The sequence below is a fragment of the Eucyclogobius newberryi genome, unplaced genomic scaffold, assembly GCF_026437365.1.
Source record: "Eucyclogobius newberryi isolate DKJ021-1_F unplaced genomic scaffold, fEucNew1.0.hap1 SCAF_19, whole genome shotgun sequence".
In the NCBI taxonomy this organism is placed as follows: Eukaryota; Metazoa; Chordata; class Actinopteri; order Gobiiformes; family Gobiidae; genus Eucyclogobius; species Eucyclogobius newberryi.
This window is the reverse complement of record NW_027315823.1, coordinates 715,518-735,581: the sequence shown is the minus strand read 5'-3', so window position 1 is coordinate 735,581 and position 20,064 is coordinate 715,518. Positions and strand designations below refer to the sequence as shown.

Below are 20,064 nucleotides of genomic sequence, written 5' to 3'. Positions count from 1 at the left end.
AGCCTGTAAATCCAGGTCATGTGGTGTTGGAGCAGCCAATGGGACCATATTATTGCTCCAAACCAGGACAAGCTGCTGCTGTACTTCACAAGGCGGAGGCTTCAGAAGGGCCACATGTGGTGGGTGGATCCCTCATTATCATACAGGGAAGACCTGGACACGCCCTCCAGAAGAAACTAGAACAGTGCCCCCACATGGTGATGTAGAAAAGTGTCCCAGTGTGACGAGTGTTCTTCTGCTGAAAGAACCCTTCATCATCTTATTAGAACATTTAAATTGTTTTTCTTTACCTTATTTGCGATATGTTTCTCAAGTTTCTATCGTGTGGATTTTGTTCACTGACAATGGCACAAAACCTTTACTCATAGATCTGACTCGTCTGCTTCATTGTGATAGGACACATTTTCTCTGAGTATCAGCTGACCTAACGGCAGCATGCAGAGGTTGAACAGAAGGGGACCCAGGACTGACCCTTGGGGCACACCACAGGTCAGGAGCATGTGGTCTGAGACACAAAGTACTTCCTGTCTTCCAGATAGGACCTTAAAGTTTAGGGCGCGGCCAGTAAAAAATGCAAAACATCAAATGAGTTGTTTATGAAGAGGAGCTGTTGTAAACAACCTTTTCAAGGACTTTGCCCCCGCCGCGGCTCTGCAGCCACGGCCATATTATTAAAGTGTAAATTAATGCACTACTTTTGTTCTATACCTTTATTAGCCATTACAACACATAATGTAAGAAATCAAACAAATCCATCCATCCATCCATTTTCTACCGCTTGTTCCCAAATCGGGTAAATTAATTTCATTGGAACAACAATTATTGATTGATTATTAACAACCAAAAACACAAAAAATACATACTAAAACAAGTATTATGATCATTCTACATATAGAAACCTATGCATAATTTATATATATGCAATAAAATAAAAAAATCATTGGTAAAACAATATTTATTAAAATTATTTCTATTACACTATGTCATAATTGTTACGTAGTCTTCGACCTTCAATGTGACTGTTTCAGTTAAAAGGACAAAACATTCTAAGTGAAAGTACAAGTGAAAGTACAAGCTGTTGATCTTAAGATAAATATGCATGAAGTAAAACCTCGTAAACAAAATGAATAATTGTGGTGAAAACAAACATCAGCTCATCATTCCCCCAGAAGGATTTGTTCCGGGAGGATTCTGACTGAACAGCTACTTCTCGTGTAAAAGTATGGGAAATATTTTAAGAAACTGATGTGTGTGAACGAGTGAATGAGAGCGTCAGTGTCCGCCTCATAAAAACTCACTTCATGTTTGTCACAGTCGAGACAAACTCTGATCCTTTCCGGACTTGACTCTAGTTTTAGGGAAGCAACGTCTCCATCTTTCTTCATGGCTTTGTATTTCCCATTAGAAGTAGATACTATGGCCCATATTTCCTCCATCCCCCCGTTCCCCTTCACCCACTCGTCAAAAGAATATGCCACAACTCCAAGTCCCCACACTTTATTTTTCCCCACTTCGACGTCCCAGCTGTGAGAGCCAGAGTCGAATCCCTCTGAGCCAAGAACCAAGCCTGAACTGTTCTTAGGTGTTTCTTTGTGTTTTCTTTTTTTGTCAAATGTAAAACTGGTCAGATCCTCTGAAAGAACTGCACTCACAGCTGTGTTTGGGTCCAGTATGACCGGAGAGTACTGCACCAGGCTCTTCATGTCGCTCCAGATGTTGAAGGCCAGGTTGCCCAGATGTTTTGCCTGGTCAATCAGAGCTCCTGGTCCCTCCAGCAGGGGGCAGCGCTGCACCCTCTCCACTGCAGCTTTGTATTTGAGCAGGAAAGAAAGGTCTGTGGCTTTCAGCTGCTCCTCTGTGGCTCTGATGGTTCCAGACAGAGCTTCTATCTCTTTGCTCACAGTCTTGTCCTTCATCCTCTGTGTCTTCTGCTCCTCTTCCTCCCTCAGAGCCTTCAGACGAACCTCTTGTTGTTCGGAAAGAAAGTTGTGAAGCTTTAGAAACTGTTTTTCGATCAGATTTGCTGTGCAATCCGACTGAGTCTTGATGCCGGCCAAAGTTGATTTATCATCTTCTTTCTGTCTTTCCGCACGCTCCAGTCGGTCTCTCAGAGGGTTCAGAGACTCCTCCAGCTCCTCTCTCAGATCCTGTGCTGCTTCCACTATGGGCCTGAAGCGGTGGTCTTCGTGAGCTTTGGAGTCTCGACACACCACACAGACAGGCTGCTGGTCAGACAGACAGAACAGTTTAAATGTCTCTGAGTGCAGTGGACACACGTGTTCTTCTGGAGCCTTCTGCTCTCTCTGCTGTAGATACACCTCACACAGGTTCCTCAGCACCAGATTTGATGGAGGTTCGGTCCTGGATGATCTTCTCTTACAAACAGGACACTCGTGGGTGGGCTTCTCACTCCACCAGCTCCTCAGACAGAGCCCACAGAAGCTGTGACTGCAGGACAAAAGCACCGGATCCTTAAAGACCTCCTGACAGATCGGACATGACAGATACTCCTCTGGCAGTGAAGCCATTGTGATTGTCAAACCTGAAACACGCAAAATAACCACATTTATTGTTCTGAATCTGACTCCTCGAGCCTGATGCCAAGTCAGAGCAAAACATACCTGAGCTGATGGCAGGTGTGACCCTGTCTGAGGTCGAAGAGTCCTGAGGGATCGTTATATTGTGATCCAGAGCTTCAGTTCTTCTTCACTTTCTTTCACTTTTCACCACATCGTGTTCTCACTGTTCAGAAGACGCTCCTCCGACTGAAAAGTACTTCTGTTTCTCTTTTGGTTTTGTTTGAGACGTGCTGCTCCCTTATACGCGGTGCAGTCGAGTAGTTTGTTGTGTCACTGTTAAGGTGCATACTTTCATTTGAATGCTTCAATAAGGTATGAATGCCCAAACCAGTCTGTCAAGACACTGCCTCATATTCTTATTATTATTGTTAATGGCAAGTTTATTTTTAGAGCACAATTCATACACAAGGCGATTCAAAGTACTTTACACAACAGGAAATATGCATTAAAATCATAAAGGCATGACAGAAAACACAAAAGAGAAGAGTGCAAGAAAATCCTTTGTCACAAACACAGCTAAACAAAACTGTTTTATCTTAGATTTGAACATTGTCAGAGCAGAACCTGTCTCACATCTTCAGGAAGAATGTTCCAGATTTTAGCTGCATAAAACTGAAACACAGATTCTCCATGTTTAGTCCTGACTCTGTCACCAGCAGGAGGCCGGTCCATGTTTAGTCCTGACTCTGGCACCAGCAGGAGGCTGGTCCATGTTTAGTCCTGACTCTGGCACCAGCAGGAGGCTGGTCCATGTTTAGTCCTGACTCTGGCACCAGCAGGAGGCTGGTCCATGTTTAGTCCTGACTCTGGCACCAGCAGGAGGCCGGTCCATGTTTAGTCCTGACTCTGGCACCAGCAGGAGTCCAGTCCCTGAGGTCCTTAGAGTCCGAGATGGTTCTTATGGCTCTATCTTCATAGGGGCGATGGTGTCCAGAATATTCAAAACACTCGATGTAACAGAGTTCAACAAATCATTTACATTAGAACATGAGACATTTTCAAAGTTTATCATTTCCATAAACAGTGCACCTGTGCCATCACTTATGTGTCTCCTCTGAACAGCTGCTGGACCAGCCTCTGAACAACTGCAGGACCAGCTGGTGGTTTGGGAAAAACAGACATGTCAAAGAAGACACAGAAATGATCAGACAGAGCAGCATCGATCACATTGACATTTGAAATATTTACCCCCTTTGTAATTATGAGATCTAGAATGTGACCTCTACTGCGGGTGGGGCCACTCTGCTGTGGGTGGGGCCACTCTGCTGTGGGTGGGGCCTCTCTGCTGTGGGTGGGGCCTCTCACATGCTGAGTAAGACTGAGGGTTTCAAGGACAGCATCAAGCTCTTTAGCGTTTCTGTCACAAATATTATCAAAATTAACATTGAAAATCACCTGTAATGACCAAACCATCAAAGTCTGTGCATATGACTGAAAGCATCTCAGTAAAATCATAATTAGCATTTTAGCAGTGCTGGGGAGCCTTGTTTAAAACAATGAATTAGAACAATAAAACAATTTTTCAGGCAGGCATGTCCAAACTGGGGCCGCCCTCCCGTGGGCCCACCACCACCCGCAGGAGGATCCATAAGGGGCCGGTGCAGAGAGATCTGGGCGGCAGTCGACGGCAGGGGCCTCGGCGACCAGATATCCAGACACAGAGACTAACTCTGGGGACATGGAATGTCACCTCGCTGGGGGGGAGGAGCCTGAGCTTGTGCGGGAGGTTGAGCGATACCGACTAGATATAGTCGGCCTCACCTCCACGCACAGTTTGGGCTCTGGAACCATCTCCTCGAGAGGGGCTGGACGCTCCACTTCTCTGGTGTTGCCCACGGGGAGAGGCGGCGGGCTGGTGTGGGCTTATAGCCCCTCAGCTCAGCCGCCACGTGTTGGAGTTTACCCCGGTGAACAAGAGGGTCGCGTCCCTCCGCCTTCGGGTGGGGGACAGGTCTCTCACTGTTGTGGCGGCCTACGGGCCGAACAGCAGTGCAGAGTACCCGGTCCTTGGGAGGGGTACTGGACAGTGCACCGACACGGGACTCCGTTGTTCTACTGGGGGACTTCAACGCCCACGTGGGCAATGACAGTGACACCTGGAGAGGGGTGATCGGGAAGAACGGCTTCCCCGATCTGAACCCGAGTGGTGTTCAGTTATTGGACTTCTGTGCTAGCCACGGATTATCCATAACGAACACCATGTTCAAGCACAAGGGTGTCCATCAGTGCACATGGCACCAGGACACCCTAGGCCGGAGGTCAATGATCGACCTCCGGCCGTGTGTCTTGGACACTCGGGTGAAGAGAGGGGCAGAGTTGTCAACCGATCACCACCTGGTGGTGAGTTGGATCCGCTGGCGGAGGAGGAAGCCGGACAGACTTGGCAGGCCCAAGCGCATTGTGAGGGTCTGTTGGGAACGTCTTGTGGAGCCCTCTGTCAGTAGGGTATTCAACTCGCACCTCCGGGAGAGCTTCTCCCATGTCCTGGGGGAGGTTGGGGACAGGTTGATTCCGAGTGGACCATGTTCTCCGCCTCCATTGTTGATGCGGTTGCTCGGAGTTGTGGTCGCAAGGTCTCCGGTGCCTGTCGTGGCGGCAACCCCCGAACCTGGTGGTGGACACCAGAAGTAAGGGATGCCGTCAGACTGAAGAAGGAGGCCTATCAGGCCACTCTGGCTTGTAGGTCTCCGGAGGTCATCAACGGGTATCGGCAGGCCAAGCGAGCCGCGGCTCGTGCTGTCGCAGAGGCAAAAACCCGAGCCTGGGAGGAGTTCGGGGAGGCCATGGAGGAGGACTATCGGTCGGCACCAAAGAAATTCTAGCAAACCGTCCGGCGCCTCAGGAGGGGGAAGCAGTGTCTCACCAACACCGTTTATGGTGCGGGTGGAGGCCTGCTGACCTCGACTGGGGATGTCGTCGGACGGTGGAAGGAATACTTTGAGGATCTCCTTAATCCCTCAGTCACGTCTTCCGAAGAGGAAGTAGAGACCGGGGACTCAGGGGCTGGCTCATCCATCACCCAAGCTGAAGTCACTGAGGTTGTTCACAAACTCCTCAGTGGCAGGGCTCCGGGGGTGGATGAGATCCGCCCTGAGGACCTAAAGTATCTGGATGTTGTAGGACTGTCTTGTTTGACACGTCTTTGCAACATCGCGTGGCGGTCGGGGACCATGCCTCTGGACTGGCAGACCGGGGTGGTGGTCCCTCTGTTCAAGAAGGGGGACCGGAGGGTGTGTTCCAACTACAGAGGGATCACACTCCTCAGCCTCCCGGGTAAGGTCTATTCCAAGGTACTGGAGAGGAGAATCCGACCGATAGTCGAACCTCGGATTCAGGAGGAGCAGAGTGGTTTTCGTCCCGGTCGTGGAACACTGGACCAGCTCTAGACCCTCCATTGGGTGCTCGAGGGCTCATGGGAGTTTGCCCAACCAGTCCACATGTGCTTTGTGGATCTGGAGAGGGCTTTCGACCGTGTCCTTCGGGGTGTCCTTTGGGGGGTGCACCGGGAGTACGGGGTCCGGGGCCCTTTGCTCAGGGCTGTCCGGTCCCTGTATGACCGGAGCAGCCCAGTGCATGTTGGACTCCGCCAGGGCTGCCCTTTGTCACCGGTTCTGTTCATAGTTTTTATGGACAGAATTTCTAGGCGCAGTCAGGGGCCGGAGGGTGTCCTGTTTGGGGACCACAGGATCTCATCTCTGCTGTTTGCAGACGATGTTGTCCTGATGGCTCCATCAAACCCGGACCTGCAACATACACTGGGACGGTTTGAGCCGAGTGTGAAGCGGCTGGGATGAGAATCAGCTCCAAATCCGAGGCCATGGTTCTCGACCGGAAAAAGGTAGCTTGTCCTCTCCAGGTGGGTGGGGTGTCCTTGCCCCAAGTGGAGGAGTTCAAGTATCTCGGGGTCTTGTTCACGAGTGAGTGAAGGATGGAGCGTGAGATCGACAGGCGGATCGGTGCAGCGGCTGCAGTGATGCAGTCGCTGCATCGGTTTGCATCAGTTTTTCTTTTGACTTGTATAGGTTGTTTTATCATTGTTCATTGTTTTATGTTGAATCACCAAGACAAGTTCCTGTGTTTGTGAATTCTGGTCATTGACAATAAACTTTTTCTGATTCTGACCTAATATTAATGTTCCAAGTCTTATTAAAGGTGGGCAGGCTCATCAAAACAATGTCAAATGCAACATTTTGAATGATTCACCGTACAAGGTTCAAAATGCGGCGCTCGTGAAAAAGGTTTGGACCCCCTGCTCTAAGTGTGAACCAGAGCACGGCTCACAGAACAAAGCAAAGCAAACGCTGACTTTAAATTATGCCCAGTCTTGTTATGACCACAATTTGGACAGATGCTCCTCCCACTGAGAAGCCACTGGAATGACCTAGAATAAACCAGCACCTGTACTAACCCTGTCTCTGAAAAGTACTTTCGATTCTTTTGTTTTGACTGACATGTGTCATCTAGAGGCGGAGCAAAGGTATTTCTCGTAAACTGATTCACTGCGTCCTTGTCGTAATTTGCTACAAAATAGGATTTATGATGGTGATGATGGAGGCCAAAACCGGTCCGTCAAGATTACTGCCTCGCATTATTAATCTTCATTGTTTTGTTTTGTCATCGTGCAGTGACTATTCTTATCCTTACAGTTGTCACCAATGAAAATCAAGTATAGACCGTGAAAAACGATTCAAGTTTATAGTTTTTCCCCTAGTTATAAATGTAATATATGTTTTTATCACAGTAACTCGGCCTCGTTTGGCACAATAATCCCCCTTTTTATGGATTTTAGTGGGTGAGTTACAAGTGTTGCCACAGTAACACAGCGTCACACAGTAATGACATTTGGAAAGAAGAATACTGACACCTTGAGCAACATAGAAATATAACATTATAGATTTTTTTTATATTTGTGACACCACAGCATTACTCCATGTGTGAAGATGAAACTTTCACAATTTCTTAGTTTCAAATTAAAATGATAAGGATAAGATGAGCTCTGTGTGTGAACGCTTCACAGAAATAATATTCCATAATCCCAAAACAACATTAATATCGTTAATCCATTCTGTGGGAAAGTAGCTTTCAAGTAGCTTTTAGATTTCAGTTAAATAAAGCAATAAATATAACTTTCTTTGCTTCAAACTTGGCGCAGTTGATGGTGATATACATTAATATTAGATTGTTATTATTTTTAGATATTTTTGTTCAATAATATTTTATTCCTAGTACTTTTTTTATACCATACAACTTAAATGTGTAAGTTATTGTTGAATTGTGAGGCTTGTTCAGTCACCGGATTTTATTTCAGTTCAACCACTCGTTATTTATTGAGTTATAATCTTGTTTTCGTTTGAAGTTAGCTCCTCCCCCTTCCTGCTTATTGGTCAGATATTATTGTTCATTTCGTGATTTACAAAGACAATCGTGAAATAAAAACACTGAGATCATGCAGCGCTTTTTAAAACATCTGCAATGATCATAACTGAGGAGCTAGAATCCAACATGTTATTTATGCTGTTTATGAATTAACAAGTGCAATAGTAAAGTGTGATCACTGAATAAAACAAGAGAAGTCCAAGAGTTATCATCATATGTTTATTATATGTTTATTATTCCATCATTCCAGAATTAATACACACACACATGCATGAAATAAGAATGATCTGGTTCAGAATACAATGTTGAATATCATCAATAACTGTAATAATAATTGAACACACAGAAAACCTTTCAGCTGCTCAGTCTGCTAGGTCTCCATATTAAAGGCACAGATAGCTCTATCTACTATACATAACTTTCTTTGGTTTGAATTCTTATATAATTCTGTTATTTCCTCGTATCGTTCTTTTTTATTGAGGTTTATTGACTCAGACCAGGTTCAGATTTTCAGGCTGAATCCTGATTTTGTATTTGTTTGTTGTGCCAAAATACGGGAACAGCTTCTTTGGACTGATTTGTGTGAAAGAGTGAATGTGAGTGTGGCTGTCAGCGTCATAAAATCTCAGTTCATGTTTGTCACAGTCAAGACAAACTCTGATCCTTACGGGGTTAGAGTGGAGCGTGATTGAAGTAAGGTGTTCCTCATTCACCACAGCTGCATATTCATCCTCCGAGAAAGCCACGCCCCACCCTTCCACGTCCTCCTCCTGCACGCCTTTCTCCAAAGAATCTGTCATAACTCCAAGTGCCCACTCGCCACTGTTTCCCACTTCCACGCTCCAGCTCAGGCAGCCACGGTCGAAGCCCTCAGACCCCAGCACTAAAGCCCAGTCCGTGTCAGTCTCGGCTTGTTTTTCTGTCGTTAAACTGGTCAGATCGTCCAACAGAACGATTTCACTGGTGGCCCTGTTTGGGTCCAGTATGACCGGAGAGTACTGCACCAGACTCTCCATGTCGCTCCAGATGTGGAAGGCCAGGTTGCCCAGATGTTTGGCCTGGTCAATCAGAGCTCCTGGCCCCAGCAGTGGTCTCTCCAGCAGGGGGCAGCACTGCACTCTCTCCACTGCAGCTTTGTATTTGAGCAGGAACATGATGTCTGCGGCTCTCAGCTGCTCCTCGGTGGCTCTGATGGTTTCTGACAGAACTTCTATCTCTCTGCTCACAGCCGCCATCGTGCACGTCAGCCTTTGAATCTTCTGCTCCTCTTCTTCCTTCAGAGCTTTCAGACGGGCTTCCTCTTCCTCCTCCAGAAACTGGTGCAGGGTGTTGAACTGGTCCTGAATCTGTCTCTTTGTCTGATGAGACTGTTTTTGAATGCAATCTGCAATGACCAAAAGCATCTGTTGATCATTTAGAGTCTTCTCTAAGTGTTCCTTCAGAGGCAGGAGGGACTGGTCCAGCTGTTCTCTCAGATCCTGCGCTGCGTCCAGTCTGGGGGTGAAGCAGTGGTCTTTAGAGTCGTGGATCTCCTCACAGAACAGTGACTCTGTGAAGCTGCTGGACAAACCTCCGGCCTTTTCAAAGACAAGACACGACAGGGTCCGCTCGGGTTGAAAAGCCATCGTGACTCACCACAGGAGAAATCCAGATGGTTAAAACTAAAGAGTTTTGTGGCGCTCTGGTCTCTCTAGTCTCGCTTCTGTTCCGTACTCACTGAGATGTGCCTTATATGTCTGAGGCTGCAGGGGAATTCCACCTGAAACTCTGGTTGTATTACTGTCATTATTTATGTAAGACTCTTCCAGGTAATAGTCCTCTTCCTTGATGTGAACTATTAATAACTCTTATGTCATTTGAAAAGAGTCTGACAGGCTGCACCCTCATCAGCTCTGGTAAACTCAAGTATGTTGTTATTTTAAACATTTCTTCACAAACCATTGATCCTTAATTAAACTTTAAATTGACACACGAAGACCATAATATGAACTGGAAGACTTTTCGCTCCGAGAGCACGTGAACATTTATAAGGCATGTCTGAACTTTAGTCAAATTGTATTAAAATCATTTATGTTTGAAAAACCAATGTGTCAACCGTGTAACATCCATCCATCTTCTTCTTCCGCTTCATCCGGGGCCGGGTCACGGGGGCAGCAGTCTAAGCAGGGACTCCTGGACTTATTTCTCCCCAGACACTTCCTCCAGGTGTTCCCAGGCCAGTCGAGAGACATAGACCCTCCAGCATGTCCTGGGTCTTCCAGGTGGGACATGCCCGGAACACCTCCCCATGGCGCCCAGGAAGCATCCGGAACAGATGCCCGAGCCACCTCAGCTGGAGGAGCAGCAGCCAGAGAAGTGGAGCGTCCAGCCCCTCTCGAGGAGATGGTTCCAGAGCCCAAACTGTGCGTGGAGGTGAGGCCGACTATATCTAGTCGAAATCGCTCAACCTCCCGCACAAGATCAGGCTCCTCCCCCCCAGCGAGGGGACGTTCCATGTCCCCAGAGTTAGTCTCTGTGTCTGGAGATCTGGTCGCCGAGGCCCCTGCCGTCGACTGCCGCCCAGATCTCTCTGCACCTCGCGGTCGAGAACCCATCCCAGGCCTGGCTCCAGGATGGGGCCCCGGTGACGCGATCCGGGCGACGTAACTGGCCTTGTTATTGTTGTCATCATAAAGGACTTCTAAACAGTAAAGTTATATTCCTTTAGTAACTGATTTAAAACAGGGAATTCAGAGTGTTTTTTTTTATCATTAGGCGCGTACTAATGACTGGCCATGACTGATACTTCATCAAACATTTCATTTATTTATTTAAATTATTTATTCATACATTATTCATACAGGGGAAATCCACTGAGAGAAATACAAAATACCAATAAAACAACCAACAAACAAAAAGTAAATACCAATAAAATTGCAATAAAACCATCCTTGCAATTAACATACATAAATACATAAAAACAGATTTACACATACCATATGGGATAAAATCATGCAAAGCAAGAACACTGGCATTGTGGGTAATCTTTAACCAGTGATTTGAATGTATCAAAAGGCTTCACTGACTGGGAGCAAAGTGTCTGAAAGCCTTTTTTCCTGATCACCCGACGTTGACCACCCGGCGTTGACCCAAACAGAGGGCAGTGCAGGTCTCTTCTTGCGTCCAACGATTGTCATCACTTTGCAGTATAAGACAGAGTCACACATTTATGGTTGTTACAAGGTAAAAGGTCTTGTTCTAGTGTTAGTTAATACAATACAAACAAAGATTTGTAACACTTAAACATTCGATTTTTCACAGAGTTCTGGTTCTGTAGACTTTTTTTGATATTTAAATCTCATCAATGTCAACTGTGTAACGCTGATAATGGAGTCGATAATTGAGTCGATAATGGAGTCGATGATGGAGTCGATAATGGAGTCGATGATGGAGTCGATAATGGAGTCGATGATGGAGTCGATGATGGAGTCGATGATGGAGTCGATGATGGAGTCGATAATGCAGTCGATGATGGAGTCGAAAATGGAGTCGATGATGGAGTCGATGATGGAGTCGATAATGCAGTCGATGATGGAGTCGATGATGGAGTCGATGATGGAGTCGATGATGGAGTCGATGATGGAGTCGATAATGCAGTCGATGATGGAGTCGATGATGGAGTCGATGATGGAGGTGATAATGCAGTCGATGATGCAGTCGATGATGGAGTCGATAATGGAGTCGATGATGGAGTCGATGATGGAGTCGATGATGGAGTCGATAATGCAGTCGATGATGGAGTCGATGATGGAGTCGATGATGGAGTCGATGATGGAGTCGATAATGGAGTCGATGATGGAGTCGATGATGGAGTCGATAATGCAGTCGATGATGGAGTCGATAATGGAGTCAATAATGGAGTCGATGATGGAGTCGATGATGGAGTCGATAATGGAGTCGATGATGGAGTCGATGATGGAGTCGATGATGGAGTCGATGATGGAGTCGATGATGGAGTCGATAATGGAGTCGATGATGGAGTCGATGATGGAGTCGATAATGCAGTCGATGATGGAGTCGATAATGGAGTCAATAATGGAGTCGATGATGGAGTCGATGATGGAGTCGATAATGGAGTCGATGATGGAGTCGATGATGGAGTCGATGATGGAGTCGATGATGGAGTCGATGATGGAGTCGATAATGGAGTCGATAATGGAGTCGATAATTGAGTCGATGATGGAGTCGATGATGGAGTCGATGATGGAGTCGATAATGCAGTCGATGGGGATTATGACCCTGTCGACATCCTAGACTCACTTTACCCACTTCACCTTGAACTATTCGTGTCATGAAAGTCATTCTTTTCCTTCTGTATTTAAAATCTAATTTATTTCTACACAATTATGCCCATTATCCAATTTACTCATTGACTTAAAAGTTGGCAGTGGTTTCATGATACAATTTTATGATTTTTTTCCCCAATTAAACTTGTTAAACCTGAGCAGTTTCTTTCAAATGTTGCTTTAGAAAGTCTGAGACCTTTGTACTTTTCTCAGGGATTATCCCAGACATTACACGCTGGACAAATGAACTTTAGATAAGTATAAAATAAAAAAATCCATACACAAATAATCATCAGTCTTTAATTACATTTAGGTTGTTTTATAATTTCCGATAAAGGTTTATAAGAGAACTACAACAATGTGAGAGGACAGGTTTCTGGATAAGTCACTGTAAATACAACTGTGCAGTGCATTGTGGGTAAGCACATCGACAGTGGAAATAACCTAGAAATGATTTATATTTAATTCATCACATCATTGAAATGTTTAAACAGGGTTGGTCTGCTGGGAATACTTTTTTCTTCCTCAAGGTGTGTTTCATAACTGTATTGTACTGTTCTTATGTCAACTTAAAAGAAACTTGTGAATCACCCAGTAAAGACATTCTTCTATTAGACTAAACTAACACTTACATTCTTCGTTACGGACACACACATTTTGGTTTCCATCCTCTTTACATTCATTTCCTGGAGACTGAACCTTAACCTTAGTCACAAGTCATCTAAAACCTTTAGTCTATTCAAACTGATCTCTGAACTTTAAACCATCTTTGAGCTAATAAAGGATATTTGTTGTGCTGCATAAGGATTCCTCTGCTTTTTCACAGCATTTCTATTTGGACCCTTCTGAACTACTGAAATACTCTCAGTTACACCCCAGGATCTAACAGGAGTAAAGACAAAGGTTGACCCAAACAGTCCTTACTCCTACTCAGAGAAGAATCTTCATACTTCCTGTTTGTACTGATTCAGCAGTTTAAACTGGTCGTCCAAACCAACTTGTCTTCAGCCTGTGATAAAGTCCTCAGAGGCTCAGCTGGGACGGGCCTGTAGTACATGGGAGACTGCTGGAGGGCCACGTGCCACCAGGGGGCGGTAGCACATCGTGTCCTTGGTTCACCAGAAAAAAAGGTTTATTGTCATTGTCAATGAACAGAAGGAACTTGTCTTGGTGATTCAGTTCAACATAAAACAATGAACAATGATAAAACAACATATACAAGTCAAAAAGAACAACAGTTTAAATCTGCTACAGGATAAAAATAAAAATAGGCTTACAATGTTTACAAAATGTACAGTTGAATTTACATATGTAGTGCAGAAAGTGAACAGTGAGTGATTATGAAATGATGGTTAAAGTGACAGTGTTTAAGAAGTGTTCATGAGTCCAACAGCAGAGAGAGAGAAACTGTTCTTATAGCAGGAGGTTCTGGTCCTGATGGACCGTAGCCTCCTGCCTGAGGGGAGTGGCCTCCTGCCTGAGGGGAGTGGCCTCCTGCCTGAGGGGAGTGGCCTCCTGCCTGAGGGGAGTGGCCTCCTGCCTGAGGGGAGTGGCCTCCTGCCTGAGGGGAGTGGCCCCCTGCCTGAGGGGAGTGGCCCCCTGCCTGAGGGGAGTGACCTCCTGCCTGAGGGAGTGGCCTCCTGCCAGAGGGGAGTGACCTCCTGCCAGAGGGGAGTGGCCTCCTGCCTGACTCAAATAGTCCATGTCCAGGGTGTGATCTGACCTGCTCGTCCCAGAGTCCTGGAGACACAGGTCCTGCAGAGATGAAGTCTGACCTCTGACCTCCAGAGCCTGACCTCCAGAGCCTGACCTCTGACCTCCAGAGCCTGACCTCCAGAGCCCTGTGCTGGTGTTTGTGAGAGTGAATGTGGGACAGATGGAACTGAGCCATGGATAGAATCTGTGTTTAAAGTGTTTAAATCATGTGAATCGTCTGTGTTCATGAACAAACACTTTCCCCAACAAGAAACTAACTCAAATAAAATAAATTAAATACTAATTGTGAGACATTATTAGAAAAGCTTTAGAAAAGTGTTTGATTGAGCAAATGTGAGTCATAAAAAAGTCATAAAAACAAAACATGTGTTTCAATCGACAGAAAATCAGATCCTTTGACTTTGTCGCTTGTTAGAATAAATGTTTTCCTCATTATCGACATTTTACATTTGTCATGTTTTATTCTTAAAGAAGTTCAGTGAATATTTACATCTGCAACTGCTCCACCTGCAACTGCTCCATCTGCAACTGCTCCACCTGCAACTGCTCCATCTGCAACTGCTCCACCTGCAACTGCTCCATCTGCAACTGCTCCACCTGCAACTGCTCCATCTGCAACTGCTCCACCTGCAACTGCTCCATCTGCAACTGCTCCACCTGCAACTGCTCCATCTGCAACTGCTCCACCTGCAACTGCTCCATCTGCAACTGCTCCACCTGCAACTGCTCCATCTGCAACTGCTCCACCTGCAACTGCTCCACCTGCAACTGCTCCATCTGCAACTGCTCCACCTGCAACTGCTCCACCTACAACTGCTCCATCTGCAACTGCTCCATCTGCAACTGCTCCACCTGCAACTGCTCCACCTGCAACTGCTCCATCTGCAACTGCTCCATCTGCAACTGCTCCACCTGCAACTGCTCCACCTGCAACTGCTCCACCTGCAACTGCTCCACCTGCAGCTGCTCCACCTGCAACTGCTCCACCTGCAACTGCTCCACCTGCAACTGCTCCGTCTGCAACTGCTCCATCTGCAACTGCTCCACCTGCAACTGCTCCACCTGCAACTGCTCCACCTGCAACTGCTCCACCTGCAACTGCTCCACCTGCAACTGCTCCACCTGCAACTGCTCCACCTGCAACTGCTCCACCTGCAACTGCTCCGTCTGCAACTGCTCCATCTGCAACTGCTCCACCTGCAACTGCTCCACCTGCAACTGCTCCACCTGCAACTGCTCCACCTGCAGCTGCTCCGTCTGCAACTGCTCCATCTGCAACTGCTCCACCTGCAACTGCTCCACCTGCAACTGCTCCATCTGCAGCTGCTCCACCTGCAACTGCTCCACCTGCAACTGCTCCATCTGCAGCTGCTCCACCTGCAACTGCTCCACCTGCAACTGCTCCACCTGCAACTGCTCCATCTGCATCTGCTCCACCTGCAACCGCTCCACCTGCAACCGCTCCACCTGCAACTGCTCCACCTGCAACTGCTCCGTCTGCAACTGCTCCATCTGCAACTGCTCCACCTGCTACTGCTCCACCTGCAACTGCTCCATCTGCAGCTGCTCCACCTGCAACTGCTCCGTCTGCAACTGCTCCATCTGCAACTGCTCCACCTGCAACTGCTCCATCTGCAGCTGCTCCACCTGCAACTGCTCCACCTGCAACTGCTCCGTCTGCAACTGCGCCACCTGCAACTGCGCCACCTGCAACTGCTCCACCTGCAACTGCTCCACCTGCAACTGCTCCGTCTGCAACTGCGCCACCTGCAACTGCGCCACCTGCAACTGCTCCACCTGCAACTGCTCCATCTGCAACTGCTCCACCTGCAACTGCGCCACCTGCAACTGCTCCACCTGCAACTGCTCCACCTGCAACTGCGCCACCTGCAACTGCTCCACCCGCAACTGCTCCACCTGCAACTGCTCCATCTGCATCTGCTCCACCTGCAACCGCTCCACCTGCAACTGCTCCACCTGCAACTGCTCCATCTGTAACCGCTCCACCTGCATCTGCTCCACCTGCAACTGCTCCATCTGCAACTGTTCCATCTGTAACCGCTCCACCTGCAACCGCTCCACCTGCAACTGCTCCATCTGCATCTGCTCCATCTGCAACTGCTCCATCTGCAACCGCTCCACCTGCAACTGCTCCATCTACATCTGCTCCATCTGCAACCGCTCTACCTGCAACCGCTCCACCTGCAACTGCTCCACCTGCAACTGCTCCACCTGCATCTGCTCCACCTGCAACTGCTCCACCTGCAACTGCTCCACCTGCAACTGCTCCACCTGCATCTGCTCCACCTGCAACTGCTCCACCTGCAACTGCGCCACCTGCAACTGCTCCACCTGCATCTGCTCCACCTGCAACTGCTCCACCTGCAACTGCGCCACCTGCAACTGCGCCACATGCAACTGCTCCACCTGCATCTGCTCCAGCTGCAACTGCTCCACCTGCAACTGCGCCTCCTGCAACTGCTCCACCTGCAACTGCGCCACCCGCAACTGCTCCACCTGCAACTGCTCCATCTGCAACTGCTCCACCTGCAACTGCGCCACCTGCATCTGCTCCACCTGCAACTGCTCCACCTGCAACTGCGCCACCTGCAACTGCGCCACCAGCAACTGCTCCACCTGCATCTGCTCCAGCTGCAACTGCTCCACCTGCAACTGCGCCACCTGCAACTGCGCCACCTGCAACTGCGCCACCTGCAACTGCGCCACCTGCAACTGCTCCACCTGCAACCGCTCCACCTGCAACTGCTCCATCTGCATCTGCTCCATCTGCAACCGCTCTACCTGCAACCGCTCCACCTGCAACTGCTCCACCTGCAACTGCTCCACCTGCATCTGCTCCACCTGCAACTGCTCCACCTGCAACTGCTCCACCTGCAACTGCTCCACCTGCATCTGCTCCACCTGCAACTGCTCCACCTGCAACTGCGCCACCTGCAACTGCTCCACCTGCATCTGCTCCACCTGCAACTGCTCCACCTGCAACTGCGCCACCTGCAACTGCTCCACATGCAACTGCTCCACCTGCATCTGCTCCAGCTGCAACTGCTCCACCTGCAACTGCGCCACCTGCAACTGCTCCACCTGCAACTGCGCCACCTGCAACTGCTCCACCTGCAACTGCTCCATCTGCAACTGCGCCACCTGCATCTGCTCCACCTGCAACTGCTCCACCTGCAACTGCGCCACCTGCAACTGCTCCACCTGCATCTGCTCCACCTGCAACTGCGCCACCTGCAACTGCGCCACCTGCAACTGCGCCACCTGCAACTGCGCCACCTGCAACTGCTCCACCTGCATCTGCTCCACCTGCATCTGCTCCATCTGCAACCGCTCTACCTGCAACCGCTCCACCTGCAACTGCTCCACCTGCAACTGCTCCACCTGCAACTGCTCCACCTGCAACTGCTCCACCTGCAACTGCTCCACCTGCAACTGCTCCATCTGCAGCTGCTCCACCTGCAACTGCTCCGTCTGCAACTGCTCCACCTGCAACTGCTCCACCTGCAACTGCTCCATCTGCAGCTGCTCCACCTGCAACTGCTCCGTCTGCAACTGCTCCACCTGCAGCTGCTCCACCTGCAACTGCTCCACCTGCAACTGCTCCGTCTGCAACTGCTCCATCTGCAACTGCTCCACCTGCAACTGCTCCATCTGCAACTGCTCCACCTGCATCTGCTCCACCTGCAACTGCTCCACCTGCAACTGCGCCACCTGCAACTGCTCCACATGCAACTGCTCCACCTGCATCTGCTCCAGCTGCAACTGCTCCACCTGCAACTGCGCCACCTGCAACTGCTCCACCTGCAACTGCGCCACCTGCAACTGCTCCACCTGCAACTGCTCCATCTGCAACTGCGCCACCTGCATCTGCTCCACCTGCAACTGCTCCACCTGCAACTGCGCCACCTGCAACTGCTCCACCTGCATCTGCTCCACCTGCAACTGCGCCACCTGCAACTGCGCCACCTGCAACTGCGCCACCTGCAACTGCGCCACCTGCAACTGCTCCACCTGCATCTGCTCCACCTGCATCTGCTCCACCTGCAACTGCTCCATCTGCAACTGCTCCATCTGCAACTGCTCCACCTGCATCTGCTCCAGCTGCAACTGCTCCACCTGCATCTGCTCCACCTGCATCTGCTCCATCTGCAACCGCTCTACCTGCAACCGCTCCACCTGCAACTGCTCCACCTGCAACTGCTCCACCTGCAACTGCTCCACCTGCAACTGCTCCACCTGCAACTGCTCCACCTGCAACTGCTCCATCTGCAGCTGCTCCACCTGCAACTGCTCCGTCTGCAACTGCTCCACCTGCAACTGCTCCACCTGCAACTGCTCCATCTGCAGCTGCTCCACCTGCAACTGCTCCGTCTGCAACTGCTCCACCTGCAGCTGCTCCACCTGCAACTGCTCCACCTGCAACTGCTCCGTCTGCAACTGCTCCATCTGCAACTGCTCCACCTGCAACTGCTCCATCTGCAACTGCTCCACCTGCAACTGCTCCACCTGCAACTGCTCCACCTGCATCTGCTCCACCTGCAACTGCTCCACCTGCAACTGCTCCACCTGCAACTGCTCCACCTGCATCTGCTCCACCTGCAACTGCTCCACCTGCAACTGCGCCACCTGCAACTGCTCCACCTGCATCTGCTCCACCTGCAACTGCTCCACCTGCAACTGCGCCACCTGCAACTGCTCCACATGCAACTGCTCCACCTGCATCTGCTCCAGCTGCAACTGCTCCACCTGCAACTGCGCCACCTGCAACTGCTCCACCTGCAACTGCGCCACCTGCAACTGCTCCACCTGCAACTGCTCCATCTGCAACTGCGCCACCTGCATCTGCTCCACCTGCAACTGCTCCACCTGCAACTGCGCCACCTGCAACTGCTCCACCTGCATCTGCTCCACCTGCAACTGCGCCACCTGCAACTGCGCCACCTGCAACTGCGCCACCTGCAACTGCGCCACCTGCAACTGCTCCACCTGCATCTGCTCCACCTGCATCTGCTCCATCTGCAACCGCTCTACCTGCAACCGCTCCACCTGCAACTGCTCCACCTGCAACTGCTCCACCTGCAACTGCTCCACCTGCAACTGCTCCACCTGCAACTGCTCCACCTGCAACTGCTCCATCTGCAGCTGCTCCACCTGCAACTGCTCCGTCTGCAACTGCTCCACCTGCAACTGCTCCACCTGCAACTGCTCCATCTGCAGCTGCTCCACCTGCAACTGCTCCGTCTGCAACTGCTCCACCTGCAGCTGCTCCACCTGCAACTGCTCCACCTGCAACTGCTCCGTCTGCAACTGCTCCATCTGCAACTGCTCCACCTGCAACTGCTCCATCTGCAACTGCTCCACCTGCATCTGCTCCACCTGCAACTGCTCCACCTGCAACTGCGCCACCTGCAACTGCTCCACATGCAACTGCTCCACCTGCATCTGCTCCAGCTGCAACTGCTCCACCTGCAACTGCGCCACCTGCAACTGCTCCACCTGCAACTGCGCCACCTGCAACTGCTCCACCTGCAACTGCTCCATCTGCAACTGCGCCACCTGCATCTGCTCCACCTGCAACTGCTCCACCTGCAACTGCGCCACCTGCAACTGCTCCACCTGCATCTGCTCCACCTGCAACTGCGCCACCTGCAACTGCGCCACCTGCAACTGCGCCACCTGCAACTGCGCCACCTGCAACTGCTCCACCTGCATCTGCTCCACCTGCATCTGCTCCACCTGCAACTGCTCCATCTGCAACTGCTCCATCTGCAACTGCTCCACCTGCATCTGCTCCAGCTGCAACTGCTCCACCTGCATCTGCTCCACCTGCATCTGCTCCATCTGCAACCGCTCTACCTGCAACCGCTCCACCTGCAACTGCTCCACCTGCAACTGCTCCACCTGCAACTGCTCCACCTGCAACTGATCCACCTGCAACTGCTCCACCTGCAACTGCTCCATCTGCAGCTGCTCCACCTGCAACTGCTCCGTCTGCAACTGCTCCACCTGCAACTGCTCCACCTGCAACTGCTCCATCTGCAGCTGCT

At 49.8% G+C, this 20,064-nt stretch overlaps 2 protein-coding genes across 2 annotated transcripts; both read right to left on the bottom strand.

Moving 5' to 3' along the window:
* Window positions 1-1,077: 1,077 nt before the first annotated feature.
* Window positions 1,078-2,538, bottom strand: LOC140366104 (E3 ubiquitin-protein ligase TRIM35-like). Its single transcript, XM_072452777.1, has one exon. The coding sequence runs from the start codon at window positions 2,526-2,528 to the stop codon at window positions 1,158-1,160; it is 1,371 nt and encodes a 456-aa protein (XP_072308878.1). The 5' UTR covers window positions 2,529-2,538; the 3' UTR covers window positions 1,078-1,157.
* Window positions 2,539-8,372: 5,834 nt separating this feature from the next.
* On the bottom strand, window positions 8,373-9,595 carry LOC140366103 (E3 ubiquitin-protein ligase TRIM35-like). The gene has a single exon (XM_072452776.1). It carries the CDS (start codon window positions 9,578-9,580, stop codon window positions 8,447-8,449), a length of 1,134 nt encoding a protein of 377 aa, XP_072308877.1. The 5' UTR covers window positions 9,581-9,595; the 3' UTR covers window positions 8,373-8,446.
* Window positions 9,596-20,064: the final 10,469 nt, after the last annotated feature.